General features: G+C 51.5%; 3 protein-coding genes across 13 annotated transcripts; 2 read left to right on the top strand and 1 right to left on the bottom strand.

The window, feature by feature from the left end:
- Window positions 1–352: 352 nt before the first annotated feature.
- Window positions 353–5,246, top strand: LOC308674101 (deoxyribonuclease-1-like 2). Of its 4 annotated transcripts, none has more exons than XM_081338304.1 (9): window positions 356–530; window positions 1,568–1,713; window positions 1,947–2,035; window positions 2,316–2,399; window positions 2,554–2,654; window positions 2,948–3,057; window positions 3,572–3,726; window positions 3,883–3,979; window positions 4,561–5,246. In XM_081338304.1, the coding sequence occupies exons 2-9, from the start codon at window positions 1,576–1,578 to the stop codon at window positions 4,612–4,614; spliced, it is 828 nt and encodes a 275-aa protein (XP_081194430.1). In that variant the 5' UTR covers window positions 356–530; window positions 1,568–1,575; the 3' UTR covers window positions 4,615–5,246. The 4 variants fall into 4 exon arrangements, with proteins under 4 accessions (XP_081194433.1, XP_081194430.1, XP_081194431.1 ...); XM_081338305.1 differs by having other exon boundaries at window positions 1,572–1,713; XM_081338307.1 differs by lacking the exon at window positions 3,883–3,979 and having other exon boundaries at window positions 353–530.
- A 678-nt stretch (window positions 5,247–5,924) lies between these two features.
- On the bottom strand, window positions 5,925–7,951 carry ECI1 (enoyl-CoA delta isomerase 1). Its single transcript, XM_081338315.1, has 6 exons — window positions 7,723–7,951; window positions 7,516–7,643; window positions 7,296–7,442; window positions 6,788–6,909; window positions 6,473–6,651; window positions 5,925–6,353 (listed from the first exon to the last, which is right to left on the bottom strand). The coding sequence occupies exons 1-6, from the start codon at window positions 7,892–7,894 to the stop codon at window positions 6,190–6,192; spliced, it is 912 nt and encodes a 303-aa protein (XP_081194441.1). The 5' UTR covers window positions 7,895–7,951; the 3' UTR covers window positions 5,925–6,189.
- An 18-nt stretch (window positions 7,952–7,969) lies between these two features.
- On the top strand, window positions 7,970–20,810 carry PARN (poly(A)-specific ribonuclease). 8 transcript variants are annotated; one of them, XR_014027803.1, is made up of 25 exons: window positions 7,971–8,096; window positions 8,176–8,253; window positions 8,351–8,430; window positions 8,828–8,895; window positions 8,976–9,057; window positions 9,570–9,630; window positions 9,951–10,116; window positions 10,824–10,889; window positions 10,993–11,031; window positions 11,390–11,432; window positions 11,859–11,943; window positions 12,087–12,139; window positions 12,708–12,785; window positions 13,300–13,343; window positions 13,877–13,919; window positions 14,856–14,931; window positions 15,342–15,452; window positions 15,547–15,616; window positions 15,876–15,931; window positions 16,291–16,377; window positions 17,141–17,215; window positions 17,715–17,907; window positions 18,903–19,171; window positions 19,979–20,136; window positions 20,274–20,810. XR_014027803.1 is itself a non-coding variant. In XM_081338309.1 (24 exons), exons 1-24 carry the CDS (start codon window positions 8,078–8,080, stop codon window positions 20,029–20,031), a joined length of 1,995 nt encoding a protein of 664 aa, XP_081194435.1. In that variant the 5' UTR covers window positions 7,971–8,077; the 3' UTR covers window positions 20,032–20,810. The 8 variants fall into 8 exon arrangements, 6 of the variants coding, with proteins under 6 accessions (XP_081194440.1, XP_081194435.1, XP_081194437.1 ...); XR_014027802.1 differs by lacking the exon at window positions 18,903–19,171 and having other exon boundaries at window positions 7,970–8,096; XM_081338309.1 differs by having other exon boundaries at window positions 19,979–20,810.
- The last annotated feature ends 1,272 nt before the right edge of the window (window positions 20,811–22,082 follow it).

Consider the following 22,082-nt stretch of genomic DNA (forward strand, 5'->3'; position numbering starts at 1 on the left):
CGGCAATCTTCCTGCTCAGCACGTTTTCCACGCTCCATTTTAAAACTGGGAGAACATTTCAACCCAATTTTAAAATCCGTGTGACAGTTCTATAATTGAGAAGTCACTGGGCAAGCCCAGGATAGACTCAGTGCTTTGGGCAAGAGGCAATGAGTCTCCAGCTAGAATCGAATTGGTAAATTCTCGGCAAACCTCTATGCTTAGCAAGTTCAACCTGTTGACCATCCAAGAGTTGAGCAATGGTTTTGTGTGGGAAGGAAGGAAGAGCAAGCCCTGCGCAACAGCTCCTGCGGCTTTGATGAGCCAAGAGCTGCCGAGGCTTCACTTCCCAGGGTGGAGTCAGCCACGCTCGGAGCATCCTCTCTGCCCCCACCAAGGCAGGGCCCTTGCATCACTGCAGCCAAGTAGCGGGAGGGGGGGACATCTCCCCTTAATACCTGGTGCAGTTTCAAACTGAGGGAGAACCGGATACGCCACGGCTGGGAGAGAGTCTAGAGGCTCTTCCAAGGCACCTTTGGACTGAGTTCAAGGTAGGCGCCTCCTTGCATCTCCCTGGCTCTGCCCCTGGGGGAGGGAGTGGCCGTTCCTCATTTCTCGCTCCCTTTTCTTTGGGGGTTCCTTCAAGGAAATGAACCGCTGATAGGATTGGCACAAAACCTGGGGATAGCCAGCAGCTGGGATGGCTCTGATGAAGAATAAGCTCTCTCACAGAAGGGGGAAAGTAACCCTCTGGCCATCCTAGTTCCTTGCTCAGCCCTAAGGTGCTCTGCACCAGAGGCCCTCCGTTGTAGGGAGGCAGCCCGAAGTCCAAGCTGCAGACCGGTGGCAAGGAAGGAGCCCAGCAGCAAAGCAAGGCAGTGCTAGCAGGAAGGGCTCAGCTAGCTGCTTTCCCCAGGTGTCGTGGGTGAGGGGGGAGCAGAGCTGGGGAAAGGAAGACGGAGGCAGTGCAGCAGGGTGGTCAACTTGAGCACGCATCCTTCATTATGTTACTGAACTGGTTTCTTTGGCATTTATTGTGGGCAGTAAATACATTAAGTCAGATGAGGACATCAGGCCCTAATTCAGTGAAACCTGCTGGGCTTTTTTGGTCTTCCCTGCTGAATCTCTAAAGAGGCCAGAGATGTCATCTGCCATCAGATGGGCAGGGGAGCCGTAGTCCAGGGCTGCAAAGCCGAGCCCCACCCAGGGAATGTCTCAGGCTCTCCATTTGGGGAGGAACTGGGATGAGCTGCACACGGTCAGACGAACAAGATTCCCAGTCTGCGTCCTCGGGAAATTCAGGAAGATCCGGGCTGACTGCAAGAGCCCCAGGCAGCCCAGAATGGCTTCCCTCTCGAGTTGCCCTAAGGGGAGCTTTGGAGTGGCTCTTCAGGTGATCTGCTGCTCTGCATGTCGTGGGTTGCACTGGGAACACACCTTGACTATGAGAGCGGACAGAGCAACGGAGTGCCATCTGTGCCCTGTCAGTGCAGCCCCACCACAGGTTGGGAAAGCTGATCAAGAAGTCAAATTGCAGGTAGCCACTCTCCGCCTCGCCCACACCCCTCCTCCTTCCTCCCTCCTTCAGGCAGCAGCATGAAGCTAGTGGCCATCCTGCCTGGGCTGGCCTTGATGCTCCAGACAGCAGTGGCCCTGCAAATCTCTGCCTTCAACATTCGGAGTTTTGGAGACACCAAACTGTCGGACCTGAGTGTTTCCAAAATTATTGTGAAGGTGAGGGCAGGTTAATTGTCCACCACTCGTACATTAGGGGTCAGATGGCAGGCCAGCTCAGAAGGTGACTTGTCAAATGGAGCAGTGGTGCTGAAAAGTATGGTGGGAAGAAGGGCCTTGCCAGAGGTCCGCCTCTGGGGGCTGCTGGCTGACACCTGGCTAGGAGGCCCTTCTGCCCACCTTCCCATGCCAGCACCTGCTGTTCACACCCAAGCTCTGCTCACCCATTTCAGATCGTGTCCCGGTACGACCTTGTCCTAGTGCAAGAGGTGAGGGATGCTGATCTCAGTGCAGTCCAGGAACTGCTGGAGCGACTCAACAGGTAATGAAGCGGGTTGGGATCAGCAGGACAAGGAGTGAGGTTCATGGCTGGTTTTCTCCCTTGCCAACTGTACTCAGGAGTGAAGTGGTGCCCACCTGGTTTACACAGCAAGGACTGAACAGGAGGAACTCTGGGCAGGTTGTGATCCCTGCCCGGCTTGGAAAAAATACCCCAAGTGCTGAAAGGGTCAGCCTGGAATGGGGGGGGGGTAGGGGGTTGCTTGATTGACCTGTTCAAATCACAACCCTGGGGTTGGCGCGTCCCGGTTCTTCTCTTGCAGGGCCTCCAAGCACTCTTACGACTACGCGATCAGCGAGTCACTGGGCCGGGAGAACTACAAAGAGATGTATCTCTTCCTGTACAGGTAGGACTTGCAGGTACCCTTCTCAGAAAACGAGATGGGCGAGTCAAGGATAATTTAATTCGGGATGCAGACAAAGCTTCTGATAATGTTTCTCACTGTGGGAGCTGGCCCCTTCCCCACTCCTCTCCTTTCACTGCCTCGGCTTCCCTTCCAGGACGCAGAGCTTCTCTATTGTGAACCAGTACCAGTACCCCAACCCTGACGGCACCTTCAGCAGGCCTCCGTTCATCGTGAAGTTTGCTGCTTCTGGCTCCAGTGAGTGAAGCCAAAGGCTGGACCAGCTTCACACCAGATTAAGAGCGGTCCTTTCCTGCAGTCCAAGCCAGGGAACAAATAGGATTAAGGAAGGAATGCTCTGGGAAAGCAGGCAGAAAGCCAAGGGTCCAAGACAACAGCCCAGAAAACAGATCCACAAGGCAGCACCGTTCCTGTTCCTTCCCTTAAGGCTTTGGAGCACGGATTCTGCCCATCACCCGCTGATCCTGTTCTCTCCTGGGGACAATCGTGGAACCTGTGCCATTTGGGGCACTGACTTGGTTCTTTTGCAGAGAACGAGCTGGTGCTGGTGCCCCTTCATACCCCCCCAAATGAGGCTGTGGCAGAAATCGATGCTCTCTACGACGTCTACCTGAAGATCATTGACAAGTGGCAGACGGATGTAAGTAGCTGGGCTCCACAGGGTGAGAAGAGACCCTGCCACTTGCTGTGTGCATTACATGCGGAGAGGCCTCAGAACCCACGTCGTTCTGCTGCCACAGCAGCAAATGCAGAGGACTGCCCTGCCGCAGCAGCAGAACGACGTGGGCACTGGTAGAAGGCAAGGCTTCAAAAAACAAGCCATCATTCAGGACACCTTTTGGCCCGTGCAGGGGCTTCTGATGGATCCACTCAACTGCTTTCTCCAAACTGGCCTCCTCCAGAAGTGCAGGGAGTCACAGTCGCAATCTGGAGGATGGCAGGAGGAAGGAGGTTGAGTGCCAACGTTGCAGTCTTAACAAAAGTAGCATCAGCCTTTAATGTCCCAACTGGACAGCTGGGAGAGGGCAGGATGAGAGTTAACCAGGGCAGCCAGCTGGCCATCCACAGAGGCAGGGAGAGCCCCGACCTGGGCAATCCAGGAAACACACAAGAAGTCAACCTCTGCACCTTTCCCACGACCTGTTGCTTGGCAGAACATCATGTTCCTGGGGGATTTTAATGCCGATTGCAGCTATGTGACGAAGAAAGACTGGAGCTCCATCCGTCTGCGCACCAGCGAGGTCTTCAAGTGGCTCATCTCAGATGACATGGACACCACTGTGGGCAACTCCGACTGTGCCTATGACAGGTGAGGGGGGCAGCGGCCCTTCACAAATGCCGAGGGCAACAGGACAACCAGCATCAGAACCCAATTGTCCATGGACTTTTCCCCCCTCCTGCCCTCTGGCTCCCAGAGACCCCCAAGGAAAGCTCTCCTTCACTGGCATCGTATTTGTGCTTTTAGGATTGTTGTGAGTGGCTCGAAACTGAGGAAGTGGATTGTGCCCAAGTCCGCTAAAGTGTTTGACTTCCAGAGGGCTTTCAAGCTGAGCCAAGAAGAGGTAAATGGTCACCCTAGAAACACAATTCTTTAACTCTAGTGTTTCAACCTAAGAACCAGAAAGATGCCAAATCTACAACTAAGGATTATTAATTAAAAATGCTGCCTACCTCCTGGGTATTTCAGATCCCAGGCAGAGGAGAATGGTCACCACAAAATGATGCCAGTGATTTGAAGTCTGTAATCACGCTTATCCTGGTGTCCATCTCTTGGGTGGGTGAGGGTGACGAAGGCTCTTTTTGTACTTCTACCTGATGTGGCCCCCTCAAATCAGGGATGCGGAATCAGCCCTTGGGTGTAGCTCCATGCCCTGCATCACACAAGCAGCCCCTCTAGCGATTTCAGTTCTGCTCCATGCCTCTTTCGTGCTTGTCACAACCACCTCAGGGCTGCCTCCAGGGGCAGCTTGGCCTCTCAGAGCCAGGCGCATCAGATCTCCCAGCAGCTGGGCAGCCAAGCTCCTCATGCTGAGCGTGTGTGTGTGTTGTGTGTGTTGGCCAGCCCGCTGCCCCAGAGCCCCAATCAGCCTCCTTATGCTGTCCAAGGGCTGCCCTGACCTCTCCTGCTTTTTCCTTATTGCAGGCTCTGGCTGTCAGTGACCATTTCCCAGTGGAAGCGGAGCTGACATCCCCCTGAAGTGCTCTATGGCCAGGCTGGCCGCCTTACCAGGGTGAGCCGAGAGGGGGTACGGTGCATCATGCCACAGCCCCAACCACCCTGCAGGAGCCAATGCCACACATCCTGCCTTGCAAGTCACCTATGGATTTCCAGCGACTTGGGTTCCTTCTGGGCCTCGTGTTGTCTGGGATCCTGAAGGAAGGGCTTCTTCCAGGTTTCCGAGTTGGAAATGCGCTTGGATGTCCTGCATAACTGCTTCAGCCTGAGCAGCAGCCACTGCCTCCAACAAAAGCCCATCTTTCCAGCTCTTTTTCTGCTGGGTCTCCCTCGCCTCCTTCTACTTCCCAGCCCGCTAAGCCAGAGGCAAGCAGAGGACGCTAGAAAGACCAGGATGCCCGCTTCGCAGGTCAGGTCTCCCACCAGCCAACTGGACAGGCCTTGTCCTTTCACACAACAGGAGGGGGTCCAAATGGGGAAGGCTGCGGTGTTAACAGGCTGGAGATATACAGCATAAATCCTTACTTGGCTACAAAAGTTATTTGAGAGCTCTTGAGAGCGTAACACTCAGCTTAACCTACCTTGTGTAATGATGGGTTGTGCAACTATGCCTACAGCTTTTGGACAAACACCGTGATAATAAAGAATACTGACTCAGCAAAACAGTTGAGTTCTGCTTTTTTTAACAGGCAGAGCCATCCATTCAGAAAACAGCAGAACTCAAGGAATTTCTGCTCAGGGTGCAGAGTACAAACAAACAAACAGCCACCTGGTGAACTTTAAAAGCCATTCAAGCCGCTTGGGGAAGGCAAACTCTACTCCCCAGTTCCCCTAACTGATGAGAACAATCCCCATGCAAAGAAAGCAGCTTGAGCAGCTATTTAGAACATGTAAGATCGCCTCCAAAGGAGAAATTGCTTTAGATGCACCCACAGAGAATCAATCCCTAGATATGAATTCCCCACAGGCTGGGGGAAAAAAGAGACCAGTCAAATAGAAAATTGCACACAAAAAATTGGGGAAGCTTCTGGCAGTGGCCATCCATATCGTTCTACTCTCACAACCAGAAGCCCCTGGGTGCCTTGCTCCCCACCACCACCACCCCAGGACCACCTCACAGCAGCTCCAATTCTCTGAACCAGTGAGGCTGCTGCTGTAGAGAAGGGGGGCCACCAGCGTGCAAAAGGCCAAGCTAGAAAAGGCAATGCAGTCAAAGCCCACATAGACAGCGGGGTGGCCAGAGCAGCCACGGTAGGCTTGCTTGCTTGGCAAAGATGGCTTAAAGAGGAACAGATCCAGACACATTCCCACCAGCAACGAGGTAAACAGTCTCTAGTGTAAGGATTTATTGGCAACTGGCATTCCGCCTGTTTCTTAGAAAGACAAAAAGCTAAATACCCCATGGTAGCTTAGCTGCCTCCCCGCAACCATTTTTAACCTGTCCCGTCATCAGCTAAGCCCTGCAGTCCAAACTCCAGCGACAAACTATGCAAAAGCCAGACACCACACATTCAGTCTTCCGAGGCCAGAATGGGGCAACGGTGAAGCTGCCATGGAGACAGCCCTCAGGCTCTGACAAGCAGAAAGGCTCACCCCTCAGGCCTTCTGTTTCAACATCTCCATGTACTTCTGGAGAGACTTCTGAATAGCATCCCTGGAAATAAAGCGCACAAAGTCCTGGATGTCAGCCTCGCGATGCATCAGCAGGTGGTCAAGTGCTTGCTTCCGTAGGGCGGACTTGGTCAGCTGTCGGGCGTGATCTAGGCACAAGGACAGGAAGAGTAATGAACAGGAGGGCTCCGAGGCAATTAGGTTCTCCCTAGGCACAAGCAAGGAGTGGGGTGGCCTAGAGTCCTGACTTCGAGCCTGGGTCTCCCACCTGGAACGGCTAGCCACTGAGCCATGACTTCTGCAGCTCTGGCTTGGATCTTCTCTTCAGGCACCAACTCATCCACAAGACCAATTTTGAGGGCTTCTTGTGGAGAATGCAGGAGTCCCAGCTGGAGAGAGTGCTCGGCGGCCCTATGACCAACAGTTTTCAGCAAAGTGTCCCTGAACCTGAGTGCAAAAGAGACATTCATACAGAAAGTGTCCTCCAGCTACTGGAGCCAAGCCAAAGCTGGTTTGGCTTAAAAAGAGGCTGACAAGAGCTGGGAAAGATCCTACTGTTTGCACAGCCTCCTCCATCCCTCACCAAAAAGGGGCGACAATTCCCAATCTTGTCTCATTCAGACCAATGGTATACTTCGGGTTGTCAGCCATGATCCGGTAATCACACGACAAGGCAACGAGGCAGCCTCCAGCGGGGCTGGAACCCTACAAGGAACAGAGTTGCATTGGCCCACAAGCGGCCGTGGCGGGGGTCCCTGCCAGGCGTGCCTCCCTGCTTCACCATTGCTCGGTGCCCGTTTCCAGCCTCCTAAGGGCCGAGAGCCTAAGAGGAAGGCAGGCTTCAAGGGAAAAGGAGAGCTCAGCGGACTATTGCAGGCAGCTGCAAACGGACCAGCAAGGAAAAACCTCTTCCTGGGGGGGGGAGCGGAACTGCTGCCATTCACGGCTGGTCAGGGGCGCAGCGCCCGCCCAGATCAAAGCAAAGCAGCGGCCTTTCCCATTTTCGGGAGGGGGGAAGCGGAGGGGCCCCTTCGCAGGCGAGCAGGGCCGCCCCGGGTCTGGGCTCTTCCTGCAGCCCAGGCGCGGCTTACGTTGACGGCGGCCACGGTGGCCAGGCGGCTGCCGTAGAGGAGGATCCAGAGCTGCTGCACGGCCTTCCAGAACTCGCTCAGGCGCTCCTCGCTGCGCCCGCACATCTCCGTCACGTCCAGCCCGGCCGAGAAGATCCCGGGGACGGCCTGCGGGGAAAGGCGCGCGCGTCTCTCTCGGCCGGCCGGAGGCCGCCGCCCGCCCCGGACCGGACCGACCTACCGAGGTGACGACGAGGCCGCGGCAGGCCCGGCGGTCCTCCAGCTTCTGTAGCGCCAGGCAGAGCTCGGTCAGCAGCGCCAGGCTCAGCCCGTTCACCGGCGGCTGCTGCAGCCGCACCACCGCCACGCCTGCGGGGAAGGGCGCGTCAGAGCCCGCCGCAGGCCCGCCGCCCCGCTCCGCCGCCGCCGCCGCCGCCGCGCTACCCACCCGCGCGCTCGTCCAGCTCCACCAGCACCGGGCTGGCCCCGCTCATCGCGCGCCTCGGCCCCGCAGGGAAGGCCAGGCGAGTCAGCCAAAGGGCCCCGCCGGGACCGGCCGCCCGGCCCACCAGCCGCCCCGCCAGGCTCCCCGCCGCCGCCGCCGCCATCGCCGCCGCCATCTTGCTCGGGAGGGAGGGGCCGCGCCCCCGGACGCCCCCGCCGAAGGACGGGCGCTCCTGAGCATGCGCGGGCCGCGACGCCCTCCGGCCACGTGCCCGTGACGCGTCTGCGCGCCGGGTCGCCGCGTTTGTTTCCGGAAGTGCTGGCGCGGCCGGCGGGGGTGCGACCCGGCGCCCGGCGGGATGGAGATCACCCGCGGCAGTGAGTGGCGGCGGCGGCGGCGGGCGCGGGGGGAGGGCGGCGGCGGCGGGGCCCCGGCTGACCCCCGCTCTGTCCGCAGATTTCAAGAGCGCGCTGGGCAGCGTCTGCCAGGCCGTGGAGGACGCCGATTTCCTGGCCATCGACGGAGAGTTTTCAGGTACCGCGGCCGACCCCCCCCCAACCCCCCCCGTCTTCCCCCGGGTCACGAGCCACGCTCGCCCCGGCCGAGGCCTCAGGTCTTGCTCCGCTTGCAGGCATCAGCGACGGCCCTTCCGTGAGCGCCCTGACCAACGGCTTCGACACGCCCGAGGAGCGGTACCAGAAGCTGCGGAAGGTGAAGGGGCGGTGGGCTGGGGGAGCCTCGCTCGAGCCCCTCCGTTGCTCCCGCGGGGAATGTGCGCTGCGCCCCCCCCCCCGCCCAGCTGGACTCAAGTCGCCCTACTCCCTTCGGAAGAGGCGCTGCTTGCCGCTTTCCCCCTTGAATAATCCCGCGTTTGGGCTGCTGCCAGTAAGGTGGCTCTGAATCCTTCCACGCCTATTTTCTGGAAGCTGCTCGATTTGGCTTTAGTAGTTGAAGCACCAGAAGTTTCACCAGCCCTGAAAATCAGAAGGAAACTAGAGCAGCCGCCTCTGGCCCTCAGCAAAACATTCCAGAGTTTGGATAATCCTCCAGTTTCTCTGAATGAATAACTGGTTGCTTAGAATTCATGTTCATTTCTTTTTCCACCCAGCATTCCATGGATTTCTTGCTGTTCCAGTTTGGCCTATGCACTTTTAAATATGATCACGCAGAATCTAAGTATGTCTTCTTGCTTTTTAAAATTAAGTGTGGTAGCATGCATAACTTGTAAACTGATTTTCAACCGTATTTTCTTTTAGGTATATCATGAAATCATTTAACTTCTATATTTTCCCCAAACCTTTCAACAGAACATCACCAGATGTCAAGTTTGTTTGTCAGGTATATATGTATTCGCCCCCCCCCCCCACTTCCCTGGTTCCAATCCAAAGCAAAATCTTCCACTACCAAGTCAATCTTACATAAATATAGTGCTGCAAGCTGCATAATGTTTTATTTATTGTTAGGAAGCTAGATTATAAGTTATTAAAATATGGTTTTTTTTAAAATCAGAAGGATCTTGTCAATTTAAGAAAAAGTTTCATAAGCTTGAAGTAGCTGCAGAGGAAAGGTTTTTTTCGCTTTGCATTCTCAGTACTTCAGTGTCACCCACAGATGGGGTTTCTAGCCTGATGTTGGAGAAAAGGTAAATTGCTTGGAAGCTTCCTTGTGCCTTGCACCAAGACGAGCAATTTGAATTGTATCTGGGAGATTGTAAATGTATTGCTTTGTCAAATGAATAAAATATATATAACCTACCACAAATTGGCACTTTTAGTAGTGAAAATTAATTTCATTAGACTGAAATCACTTGTAGAATTATCCATAAATCTGATTTCCTGTTTTTCTTCCAGAGCTCAAGTATAGATTTTTTAGCAAACCAGGGATTTGATTTTAATAAAGTTTTTCGAAATGGTAAGTCTTTTAAAAGTATTTTAAAATAACTTTGCATTTCTATAGATGTAGCTTCAACTTCTTTCTTTCCAGTAGCGTGCAACTGATCATTGAGGAAGAACATCATATTTTATAGTAGTTTATGGTTAAAGTTTAATTCCCATCACTGAGAATTCTATCCCACCAAGAGAATTAAAAGTTCTATTCCAATGCATCTGGAGGAAACTAGGATAGGAAAGGATGACTAGATGCCCAGCTGTTTAAATTGGAAGAGTTTTAAACTGAGAACTTCATCTGAGTCCCTCTCACCCACTCATCCCCAACTTCCCCCTGTTTTTAAGGTATCCCTTACTTAAATCAAGAAGAGGAAAGACAGTTACAGGAACAATATGAGGAGAAGCGCTCTCAAGCCAATGGACTAGGGGGTTTGGCCTATATGTCACCTGGTGCTGCCAAGCGTCCATCGGCTGTTCCTGAGGATCAGAAGAAATTCATTGAGAAAGTTGTGTAAGTGAATATGCAGACTCTACTTGGAGAGGGACTCAGAACAAGGCTGGTAATTGTTGCGTTTAGGTTTTCAATTATTTCCTGGGCTGGACAAAGTTTTGCCAGGAAGAGGATCCTCCCGTTGCCATCTGCCAGACTGGAAATGGATTTGCAGCTTATCTCAGGCAGGGGGGAGGCTGGTGGAGGCTGACCACCTCAATACATTTCTCTGGAGCACTTTCAGCCATAAAGGCCCTGCTCTGGGGTTTGGGCTCCTGCATGATCAGGGTGTGGGGGTTTTAACTAGGGACAGGGCCTTCACACATGTACCCACAAGGCCCTTCAGGAGGAGATTGTTATGAAACCTATCCATCTGCATTTGCCTGCTTAGTATCCCTTGATTCTTTGTTTTTGCTGATGCTACATTTGTGGGGATTTGGTTATGTTGGTTCCTTGCTTGTTTTACCCACTCACCCCATTTACTTTGAATTTCTGAAAGTACTGATTTTAAATCAGTGCTTTCAGAAATTCAAAGTAAATGGGGTGAGTGGGTAATTTGTGATAATGTGCACAGTGAGGATCCAGTTAATAGTAAAACTTGTCAGCTCTCCCATTTTGGGGAACATGAGCCATCACGCACTAGCAGGGGGATGATGGTTCTGCCTTCCCCATTGTGGGAGGAGGCCAGCCAGAAAGAAGATGCCTCCTGCTTCTCTCCCTCTTTTCAGAGAAAGGATAGAAGATCTCCTGCAGAATGAAGAAAACACCACCGTGCAGCTGGAACCGTGCACCGGGTTCGTTCCTCTGGGTCTCGGGCAGAGTTTTGAGTAGATGAGGCTGGTTGGGCAGCAAAGAGGGGAAATTGCAACCTTAATGTCTTTTTCTTCTTTTCTGTAGATTTCAGAGGAAGCTAATCTATCAGACGCTGAGCTGGAAGTGAGTGGTGCCCCTGCACTCCTTGCTACAAGGAGAAGTAGCTGAAGCAACCTTCTCTGCATCTGGGGAGCCACAGCTGGGAGTGCTGTATTCTTAGAGGGCGGCGGGGGTGGTGGTGCCACCATCTCCTGGGTGGGTGTTGATGCTGACCTCCTGGCCAGAGCCAAAGAGCCAGGCCGCCAAGTCTGCTTTCCCTTCGGGCATTTTTTTCTTTATTCACCAAGCATGGAGTTCACATTAATATTTCTGTTTCTGATGTTATTGCCAAATGTGGCATTTTCTTGATTATTTTCTTTTCTGCAAACCTAAGGAGGATTAAGGATTATTATTAATCCTTTTTTTTCCAATTTCACCATAGGTATCCAAAAGGCATCCATGTTGAAACTGTGGAAACAGAAAAGGTGACTGCATTTCTGCATTTTCCATTTCACACCTTGGCAGGACAGTGGGATTCTCCAGGCATCTGTAGGAGAGTTTCAGTGGGCAGGTGGCAGCTGCTCCTTTGCTGGTCTGATCTGGGGCAAAGCCCTTACGAAAGAGAGACCTCCAGGGGGATGGCTCATGTATTCGCCTGCCGCTTCTGAACCTTAGAGCTGAGAAGCAGTATTTTAAAATAGCTTTGCCTGGCCTGCTGCCCTCCAGATATGCTGGGGTGGGAACTTGCAGGATTCTCAGGCAGGATGTCGAGTTAGACTGGGAAAAGCATGTGAGAAAATTGGATTCATTCTCCCTCCTCCCCCACCCAGGGATTTGACGTGTAGCGCTGTGTAAGAGCGCTCGGTCATTGTGCTCTTGCTTGTGCCTGCATTAACCTTTGTGGCTCTTAGAAGGAGCGATACATGATCATCAGCAAAGTGGACGAAGAGGAGCGCAAGAGAAGAGAGCAGGAGAAGCAAGCAAGAGAGCAGGCAGGTGCCCCCAGTGCCTCTGTCGGGACAGGGATGGGCTTGCTGGGCTGCGGACAGTCTCTCAGCTCCAGGGGGAGAGGCTGATTCATAGGAATGCTGGGCTGAACCAGGCAAGGGACTCACCCTGGGCTTTTCACTTGCAGGAAGAGCTGAAGGATGCAGTGGGGTTTTCCCGAGTCATTCATGCCCTTGCAAATTCTGTACGTTTATTGCTTTCTGGTGTGTGTATGTGTAAAATGAAACCAAGTGTCTCTGTAATAGAAAAGGTCCCAGGCCTTGAGGTGGGACATAAGGCAGGGCCTTGGAAAGGGGCGAGGGGGGCTGGGATTAAAAGAGTGACAAGGGCATGAATCTCCAGGGCAGCTGCCCCACCTATGGCAAGGAACACTTTCCCATCTCCACTTTCCCATGCCCATCTCCAAGGGGGTTATGGGGAACTGTGCCCTAGGCACGGAGTGGCCATCCAAGGCGGCTCTCTGGCAGTGCTTGGTTTGTGCTGTGGACCCGTTTATTTAGGTAGCCACCTGGGTGATTTAATGGATCATCCAAAGTATTTTTTAATTCTGTGGCTTTTTTCTGTTACTTGTTTTCTTTAAATCACTTTAAGGCTTTTCTTTTTTGTAAAGTGCCTTGAAATCATTAGGAAAAGTATGCATGCCATCGGCAGCTGAAGTTAGCCAGGAACATACTCAAAGCCAGGGTACCGTGGTGGGGTGGACGACATGCTCTGCCTCTGCCTGAGCGTTGGGCTGGGTTGCTTCTCCACAGGGCAAGCTCGTGGTCGGACATAACATGTTGCTGGACGTCATGCACACCATCCACCAGTTCTACTGCTTTCTCCCCGAGGTTGGTGGTTTCTTCCTTGCACTGAAATCTGCTTTTCCTCGAAATGCCCTTTGCAGGAAGGTCACCTCTTCCCCCCTCCGTTCAGCAGAGGCTCACCTGCCTGGGGCACACGTGGACTGGTGGCTCTGGATGGAAGGTGGAGACCAGCACCCATCCTGGGTCTTGTGAGACTGACGCTCTGCCTCCCAAAGGGACCGACTAGATTAGTCCAGGATGCGAACAGCTCCCAATATGTTCCTCCCAGGAGTTGGTAGTCAAAGGGAGACTGCTTTCCTCTGTGACATTCCCTCTGCCTTTCCTTGGAAACTTGCTAGATTTCTTAACTTCCAAAACTTATCTCATTAGTTCTGTTAAGCTGCAACCATCTGTAGTATTAAAAAAACCCCAAAACCATGTTTTTGATGGACATTTGAGTGTAATGTCCAACCTTTTCTTTGGCATTGTAAGCTTTGCTTTTGATGCAGTTTACATCATCTCTTTTGGTCTCAACAATCTGGCTCTTTTTAAATTTCAGGACTTCAGTGAGTTCAAAGAACTAGCAGCATGCGTCTTCCCAAGGTGAGTGCTTCTGTTTGCTACTGGGTAAGAACATAAGCCAGCTCAGTTCAGCAGTCTGTTCTGTAAGGGGGCCCCCAACCATCCAAAGAACCCCCCTCTGCCCATCAAGGCTAAGAGCTGTGGATGCCCACAAGCAGCTGGAATCTCAGTTAAAGTATTGCTGTAATACCAGTAGTAACAGCACTTAGACTTATATACCGCTTCACAGTGCTTTACAGCCCTCTCTAAGCAGTTTACAGAGTCAGCCTATTTGCCCCCAACAATCTGTCTGGGTCCTCATTTTACTGACTTTGGAAGGCTGGAATGCTGAGTCAACCTTGAGCCGGTGAGAATCAAACTCCTGGCAGCCGGCAGTCAGCAAAAGTAGCCTGTAGTGCTGCATTCTAACCACTGTGCCACCACCGTAATCCTCCTCTTGTGGAACATTCGAATTTAGGAATCGCCTGCTGATTCTTTCGTGTAGCCATCTTATTTCAGGCCTGCCACCCCTTATAAGTTTTCCAGAATTTATAACTCTAAAATCTGTTTTACAGACTATTGGACACTAAATTGATGGCAAGCACTCAACCATTCAAGGTAGGACATTTGCATTTTTTGATAGCATCTGTTAAAATAGTATTGTAATTTGCAAAGTTAATGAAGTGAAACAGACAGATAAAATAAGACTGTTTTGCAACAAGGATAACATGCCATTTATGCATCCAGTGAACTGCCTTTTCCAGGTCACAGAATGCTGTCCTCAAGAGGGAGGTATCGATGCTTGCCAGAAGGCAAAACTGCTAACTGCACAAACAAAAGCTAACCTTTGCCTAAATGCCTGGCTGTTTGGAGGGAGGGAGGGGGAGGGGGGGATGAGAGTGCCCTGGGAGAAGTCCTGAGTGTCACTTCCTGCCTTTAGCAGGAGCTCTTGGTGCCCCCTGACGTCGTCAGTCCTACCTGTTGCTCGCTGGGAGCAGGGGCTTCTGGCTGCCGGGGACCTTTACTTGTCTTTGCTCAGTAGAGCGAAGGCAAGAATAATACCAGTGAGCTTGCCTTGGAAGCGTTTTACGTAGCGCTCACCAGTGGATGTATATTTTGGTTAATTCCAAATATTTAAGACATTGCTGAAGACATTAGAAGGGATTTAATCTTTTTCTTGCTTTCTTGTTATCAGTTGGTATTGATAATCATGGCCCAAACTGCATTAGTGGACTGTGGCACAGTTTAAAACCTCTGAGATGGTGTTGGTTTTAAAACTCAAACTCTGTTTTGATTTCTAAAAGACTTTGCAACCACTGTGGTCTTTCCAAGGAGGCCAAGGCTTTGGGAAGTGTGCGTGTATCGTGTGTGTGTATGTGTGAGAGAGAGAGGGACAGAGACAGGAAGAGGGTATGAGCACTTGTATGGTCTTCATACCTGTCTGCTGACATCAGCTTGGAATCAGAGATGCTTTGTGCTCTCTTCTCTTCTCTTCTCTTCTCTTCTCTTCTCTTCTCTTCTCTTCTCTTCTCTTCTCTTCTCTTCTCTTCTCAGGAAATCATTAAGAACACCTCCCTGGCAGAGTTGGAAAAGCGTTTGAAGGAGACGCCCTTCAGCCCTCCTAGAGTTGGTAAGGAATCAAAGAGCAGTTGAAATCTGGCTTTGAGTGGATGTGGCCAACGAGCACGTCAGGGTGTGCTTTTGCTTTTGCTCTGGTGAGGATTCTCTCTAGCTAACATTTCTATTCAATTTTGATGGGGAATTTAGATCGGGGCTTCAGAAACACAAAACTAGTGGCACTATTGAACTAGGAGCTGGATGAAAAAGGCTACCGTTTCATCAGAGGCAGAGCTTTCCGTGTGAAATCGTTTCCGTTTCTTAAGAATGGAACATGTCAAAATAGAGACATTTTTGGGTCTGCTGGGATGGGGTCTCTGGGAGGAAACTGGGCACCTCAAGCAGTTTCTGCACCTGTCTGGGCTAAAGTGCTCCTCCTCCCATCCAGGTGACTTTGAGTAAAAGCATCCTTTCCTTCCCCAGAAAGCGCCAAGGGGTTTCCCAGCTACAACACGGCTTCAGAGCAGCTTCACGAAGCTGGTTATGATGCCTACATCACGGGCCTCTGCTTCATATCCATGGCAAACTTCTTAGGTACTCTGACCTCCTCCCACTTGCGCGGCAGCCTCTCTCTCCCTTTCTGCTCAGCTCCTCGTGATGGTTTTTTGTCATATCCTTTGCTCATCAGGTTCATTTCTCAGCCCTCCTGCAAATCACGTTTCTGCCAGTTCAAAACTGATAGAGCCTTTTTTCAACAAGTAAGTAACAACCATCTGTTTGCTAGTTGTTTGCTAGAGATTTTCTTGCCCCGTCGTTTAGTGCAAGCTGCCGCCCTAGGCTGAGACCACCAGAGCCCAGGGCCAGCAAGCACCTTGATCTTGCCGCGTAGTTTAGAGGTGCTTTTTTGCTAGCTTTTCATGGAGCTAGTTAAGCAGAGAGGAAGAAACCTTTTTGTTTTGTTTTGTTTTTATAAGAGCCCAGTATAATATCCAAGTGACTCTCTTACTTTTGCTTCAGATTATTCCTGATGAGGGTGGTGGACATTCCATATCTTAATTTGGAAGGACCAGATTGTAAGTGTTTCCCCCCCATCTTTAAGACACGTCAAAATAGCGGGATGGTTCACACCTTTTTCATTTTGCAGCAGCCCAGGAGAAACATTTCTCCCTTTAGTGGGGACTGAGTTGCAGGAAAAGGAGGAACTGACTGAAGGTTGGGTAAAATGTGCATGAGCCGATTCAAGACTGTCTCTGGATTTAAATCTGCCTTCCCCAGAGTGATGTTTCTGTACAGTTAGCCCAGTGGGGAAAATCTCACCTTGATCTTAGCTACTTGCCTTTGGCTCCTGGGCGCATCAGCGGGGCATGCATCAGAGCTTACCAAAAATATAAATCACTTCCGGAGTTCATATCGGTTTCTTCTGGTTTTGTAGTACAGCCAAAACGTGATCACGTCCTTTATGTTACCTTTCCCAAAGAGTGGAAAACAAGTGATCTGTACCAGCTTTTTAGTGCTTTCGGTAAGTAGACCTGCTGTTCCAGTGACAAATTCTTATAAAAGAGCAGCTGAATGTGGCAGAGGGGCCAAAATGGAAGGCTAAAAGCAAAGGGTCCTGGCCTTGGTGGCTGGAGAGTAGGTGGGGCTGGGGTTTCTGGAGCCTTTTTGGGCAGGACAACTCAGCAAAGCCCCCACCCCTCCCTTGATGCATCCCTGTGCTGGGAGGGGTCGCTCCTCCCTCCAGCCTTCCCTGCTTCAGGGGCATCAGCCTTTTCTCTTCAGGCTGAGAGCTGCCGCTGTCCACCATGATTTGTTTTCACTGTGCTTGAACGGATCTTGCGAGACCACCTGCTGCCGTTGTCAACCTCCCATCGCCCAGTTCGCTGCCACAGAGTCGGCCTCCTCAGGGTTCTGTCGGTTAAGCAATGCCGGCTGGCGACCCCCAGGGGGAGAGCCTTCTCTGTGGGCGCGCCGACCCTCTGGAATGAGTTGCTTCTGGAGCTGCGGATGGCCCCTGACCTTTGGTCCTTCCGCCGTGACCTGAAGATATGGATGTCCCAACAATCGGGCCTGGACTGACTATAGTTTTAAATTTGGTTTTATTGGTTTCATTGTTATGTATTTATTACATTTATGGTTTAATTCTTTTTTAAATTTTGTATTTTATGTTTTTTTAACTTTTTATTGTTGTGAGCCGCCCTGAGTCCTTAGGGAGAAGGGCGGCATATAAATTTAATAAATTCAATTCAATCAGAACAGAGTTTACGTTCCCCTTCCAATCTTAGGAAACATTCACGTGTGTTGGATTGACGACACATCAGCCTTTGTGTCCTTGAGTCAGCCTGAACAAGTACAGATTGGTGAGTACCTTAAAACCTTGAAAAGTAGGGTTCACAACTGGTTATTTTTACAAAACATCTGCTAATAGTCTGAATGTTTTTAGCTCTTCCTCCACTAGGAGGAAGGGAGGGGGAGAGAGAAAGAGGACTTTCTTTCTTGGATCTACCTTGAAGGCTGCGGACAAATTGTTTTTTAAAAAAACCCTAGAGGTGTCTCTGACATGAGGGTGACATAGCTGTACAGCTCCCCCCCTCCCCAGAACAATTTCTACCAGAAGCCTACCTTGAGCTTTCTGGTGTTTTTCCTAGGAACAGGATATTGGCTTCCTTCACCGGCATCGTGGTTATGTTCTGAATGTAGCCTGAACGCCCCACCCCACCCCCGAAAAGGGCTCCTCTGCCCTCTCCCTGGAAGAGGAGGGGGCGTCCCTCCCTTCAACTTCTTGGCCTGGGAAGAGTGGAGGCCGTCCTGGAGGGGTTAGGGTCTTCTGAGTGATTTTGTATTGATCTGTTTCCACAGCCGTTAATACCAGCAAGTATGCTGAAAGTTACCGCATCCAGACCTATGCAGAATATATTGAAAAGAAGCAGGAGGAGAAGAGGCAGGCGAAGAGGAAATGGGCAGAAGACAGTTGGAAGGAGATGGAAGTGAAGCGGTTAAAGACGCAGGCCAGCCCCTTCGCACTCCAGAACCGCTATTACAGTATTTGCAGGTGAGGCACGTTGGGGCACCAGGCGGGTTTCGTGGGCAAGAGAATGACTCAGTTTGGTAACCCCCACGGCCAGAAACCAACCCAGCCAGTTCGGCTGGGGAAGCACGAAGCCCAGTTGCCTCCTGGGACTTTTCACTCTGGGAAAAGAAGTCTGAGCCAGAACTGAGGTGCCAGCCTCCCCACTTTCTTTCTAGATTGGAGAGGCCGGAGGAGTCTGGTCCTCCAGATGTCGGGGCAGCGCAGATGCCCCACAAGGGAACTAATAGGGCCACCCCTATCCCGCTAACAAAATATGAGTTTAAAAATGCAGGTGAAGAAGCAGTTCTCAGTACACTGCTCTGCCATTTCAAGGGCCAAACAGAAATTTGAAGAATTAATATATTGAACTGGCAAAAGAATGAGGGTGACGATTGGGGCTTAGCGAGAAAATAACTGCTGAGACGGCAGACCTGCCGCTTCCAAGGGGACACAAACATCTGCTTGTATGACTGGGGCTAGCGCAGATGGCCAGTCAAGCTTGAAGAAGAGCCCGTGTGGGTGTCATGGCTCCGATCAATGAGACAGTTCAAACATAATTCAGGCATTGTTTATCTAAAAAGTCTTAATAAGAAAATAAAACATCGGCACTCATGGAGGGATGCCAGAATCCGAAATCTCCTCCCCTAAGCCCATCGTATCATACGCAGTTCCCACAATTATTTACACGTCATGAATCCCATTGTCCAATTAGTTTCACTTCCCTTTCTGTGCGGGGCTATTTCTTATCTTCTCAAAATAGCCGTTCGACGTTTCCCTCCCTCCTGTGATTCAAAGCGAAGCAGTTTAAACAAAAGGCTGCCCCTTATATTGTCAGTGCAAAGCTGTTATGTGACACAAACCAGGATTCAGCCGGCTAGTAATCAGGGTGTCAGGAGAACAGGTTGGTCCTTCTGAGAAGAGCTGGAGATGGCCTTAGGAAAGACAGCAGAGCAGGATTGTGTCCCTCCTTCCTCCAGGATGCTCCCTGGGGACATTTACAGACCTTTGGATGACTACACGGTCTCCCTTCCGGGCTTCTCCCATTACCCCAGTGTTTCAACCCCCAGCTCCGTGGGGAAGAGAAGCATGAGCCCCATCCAAGAGGAGAGCACCACAGATGACCTGGAGGAGGCCACGGTGCAAGAGGTGGACCTGGTCCACCATGACCTCTTCCAGGAGCCCCCCGAAGAAGAGAAGAAGCAAGCCAAGAAGCTCAAGAAGGGCAAAAGGGAGCAAGCGTTGGATGGTAGGTGGTTTCCACCGGGTGCTTGATCTGACAGCTGTGGGCAGCCTTGGCCTGTTTGCCGACTGGCAGGCCTGGAGTGAGGGAAAACCACTGGGCACAACAGTTTGTGATTTGCCACGTAATCTGAGAACTTTGAATGATAAAAACATGGCAGAGGAGATCGTTGCATCCCAGTTGTCATCTTTATTTTGCCCAGCATTGGGCTACTCAAAGCACAGCAAATGGAGCTGCTGAGGCCGCTCAGATTCAACCCATCCTCCCACCCAGACAGTCCCAGCACCCCTCTCACCGATCAACCCAGGAGGATGAGTCTCCTTGGGGGTGGCACAGGGCTGAATTCCCAAGGGAGCTGTGCCCTCTCAGAGGAGTGGAGGGGGCTGCCTTGTTCGCAAGGAGGTGCCTCCAACAGAGAAGGCACAACAGAAATCCTCCCCTAGTCAGCAGCAATGCCCGCCGTGGACTTTGTTGCCCAGATGCAGGCTGTGCAACGCTTATTGCCTGAAATTTGAGAAGCTGCCATGAAAACCTCCTGTGGCCCTCCTGGAAGTTCTTCCAAAGTTCAGGACAGGAAGATTTGTGTTGCTACCTTCCGGGTGGAATGGGGGAAACCCCAAAGCCCAGATTGGTCTGCACTCCTCCTGACTCCCTTGCAATCGGAAATGGCTGCCTTGATCAAAGGGGCTGAGAAAACGGGCAAGATGGTTGCTAGCATGGGATTCATCCCAGCCAGCATGCACAGGGACTTTGGCCTGAGTGGGTTGGGTTTTGTGTTCGTTCAGTTGTGTGGTTGTGTTGTGCTTCTTTTAGAGGGGCTCAAGTCCACCCCCACCAGGCTCTTTGATGTGCCGGACACGTGGTAGCTGCCAGGAGCACCAGTCAATGTGGCCTTCCATTCCAAGGAACCGGCGGCACAGTCCTCCCAAGCCACCCTGAAGGAAGAAAGGATGCTGATGCACAAATAAGAGGCAGGAAACTTCTTGGAAATCTGTTTTATTTTTTAATCTCTACTGAACAATCACGGTCACTGTTTTTATGTGTGTGCATGTACGTACATGTCTGTTTTCTTGATTACGTGAAAGCCTTTTGCCGTCACTTGTGTTAGATCAAAATGCCAAACCCCCGGGGCTGGACCATCCATTCATGTCACGTGGCTGAGAAACTTCACAGAGTCTGTGTGCAGCTTGCTGCGCTGGTGCCCCTCGATCCGCAAATCCTCTCCTCTTCAGACATTCAGGCACATCAACGGCCAGTCGGGCGCCTGGTGCTTTCAACCATTTCTTCCCTGCCATTTTCTGCAGTAACAAAAGTGCATCCTATTCCCCCACCACCCACCCCCAAATTAAAGGGAAACTGTCCTTTCGCTTTGGGAAAGAAAGCATGTCTCAGTCTCCCGTGCTGAGTTTGAGAACTGGCCTCCTGCACTTGGAGGGGAGGGAAGCTTCTCGGGCACCTTTTCCCTTGATTTATGACTTGCATTCTATACTTAAAACCAGCAGCTTCACCAGCTTTTGTTAGTCTGAAAAATCAATCTGCTTTGGTAGATTTCATAAAGTTGGTTTGATATTTAACATTTTTGTATCGTGGAATGAAAAATGTTATTTCCATAAAGTGAAAAATTAAAGAATCTTTTTCTTAAGAATCTGTGTTTATGTTTCTAAGGCTGGGCCCTTTTTTCCGGTGGCCTTATAATCCTCCACCTGGAGTGGCTTCTGTTTGCCTGATGAGCACCTAGCCCGCTGCAGCAAAGGCCACCCCACTGACGCTGCTCCTCCTGTGGAAGGCCGATCATTAAAGGGAGGGCCAGGCATCCCTCTGCAGAAAAAGCCAGCCAGTCTGGCTCCTGGTGGAGGAAATGCAGTTGTTGCTGGTGCCGTGGCAGCTGGCACGGCCACAGAAGGCCATTTTCCTTTGGGAAGGGTAGTATCCCCACGAGAAACTCTCTGCAGTTTCTCCCTCAAGTTCCCACTTTCCGTTGCTGCTGGCAGAATGAGAACTGGGAGCCAGCAGGCCATTCCTTTTCGATGGCGCAAAACCTACTCCTCACCTCTCTTCTAGCAGCCACCGGAAAGCTGCGGGCACTGCTCTGCATCCCTGTCCAGACAGGAGGGAAACCTGGGCAGGGTCGGTTCTCTGCCCTATATCACCATGGGTCAAGGGGACAGTTCCTTCTGCTCTGAAGTTGTTCTCAAGCTGCTTTTGCCAGGAATCTCCTTTTCAACCTATTTAAGCTGTGTTGGAACTTTAATGAAACAGGCAGGAATTGATGTTAATTGTGGACTTACTCTTGCAGAGTCCCAGATTGCCAGTGTGACCTTAGGGGTGCAAGGAGCGTACAAACTGTTTGATTAGTGTAAAACTGAAATTTTGCAGAAATTGATAGCCCCTGCCAATTGATGCCCAGTCCTCAGCCTTCACGCCTCTGACAAATGATGGAAATATTTGCTTTTTGGCAGCCCCCTTTAGCAATGAATTCTGGGAGGGAGGAAGGGCCAGGAAGTTGTCCAAGGCAAATTCTGAAGTCTGCCTGGTCCTTGAGTAGGAAGTTTTCCTGATTCAGCAGCTGCCCCTGAATGGAGGTGAGCAGTGCCTATCCCCCAAAGGGCGAGCGCAGCTGTTTCACAGAGGCACCAGCTGGGGAAGAGAGAAAAACCGCCTTGGGAAGGGGAGTGTCGCAGCCTGGGTAGGCTTGCTGACCGGCCTCCCTTCTGCGTCCTGGCAAGGGGCTTCTGGAGTATGACGTGCCCTGGCATCTTAGGCTGGCGAGATGGGTTATTTGACTTCCCTCTGGCCAGACTGAACTGCAGGCCACACACACTGGTGAATGTCTCCTTCAGTCCTGAATGTTTCTGACGTTCCCAGTTGCTGGAGTGCAGAGTGAGAAGCAGCCCCTTTGCAGCTCTGGGGAAGTGTA

Source organism: Vipera berus, assembly GCF_964194415.1.
Source record: "Vipera berus genome assembly, chromosome: 13".
NCBI classification, from domain to species: domain Eukaryota; kingdom Metazoa; phylum Chordata; class Lepidosauria; order Squamata; family Viperidae; genus Vipera; species Vipera berus.

Excerpts from the sequence above, each read along its gene's own strand:
- LOC308674101 (XM_081338304.1), top strand. The coding sequence starts at position 1,576 with ATGAAGCTAGTGGCCATCCTGCCTGGGCTGGCCTTGATGCTCCAGACA. Across the intron at positions 1,714-1,946 it reads TTTCCAAAATTATTGTGAAG|ATCGTGTCCCGGTACGACCT; the intron begins GTGAGGGCAGGT and ends CACCCATTTCAG. Across the intron at positions 2,400-2,553 it reads ATGTATCTCTTCCTGTACAG|GACGCAGAGCTTCTCTATTG; the intron begins GTAGGACTTGCA and ends CTTCCCTTCCAG.
- PARN (XM_081338309.1), top strand. Across the intron at positions 12,140-12,707 it reads TTCATGCCCTTGCAAATTCT|GGCAAGCTCGTGGTCGGACA; the intron begins GTACGTTTATTG and ends GCTTCTCCACAG. Across the intron at positions 13,920-14,855 it reads CAAGCACTCAACCATTCAAG|GAAATCATTAAGAACACCTC; the intron begins GTAGGACATTTG and ends TTCTCTTCTCAG.
- ECI1 (XM_081338315.1), bottom strand. The coding sequence starts at position 7,894 with ATGGCGGCGGCGATGGCGGCGGCGGCGGCGGGGAGCCTGGCGGGGCGG. Across the intron at positions 6,910-7,295 it reads CCACCGTGGCCGCCGTCAAC|GGTTCCAGCCCCGCTGGAGG; the intron begins GTAAGCCGCGCC and ends TGTTCCTTGTAG. Across the intron at positions 6,354-6,472 it reads TCAGTGGCTAGCCGTTCCAG|ATCACGCCCGACAGCTGACC; the intron begins GTGGGAGACCCA and ends CCTTGTGCCTAG.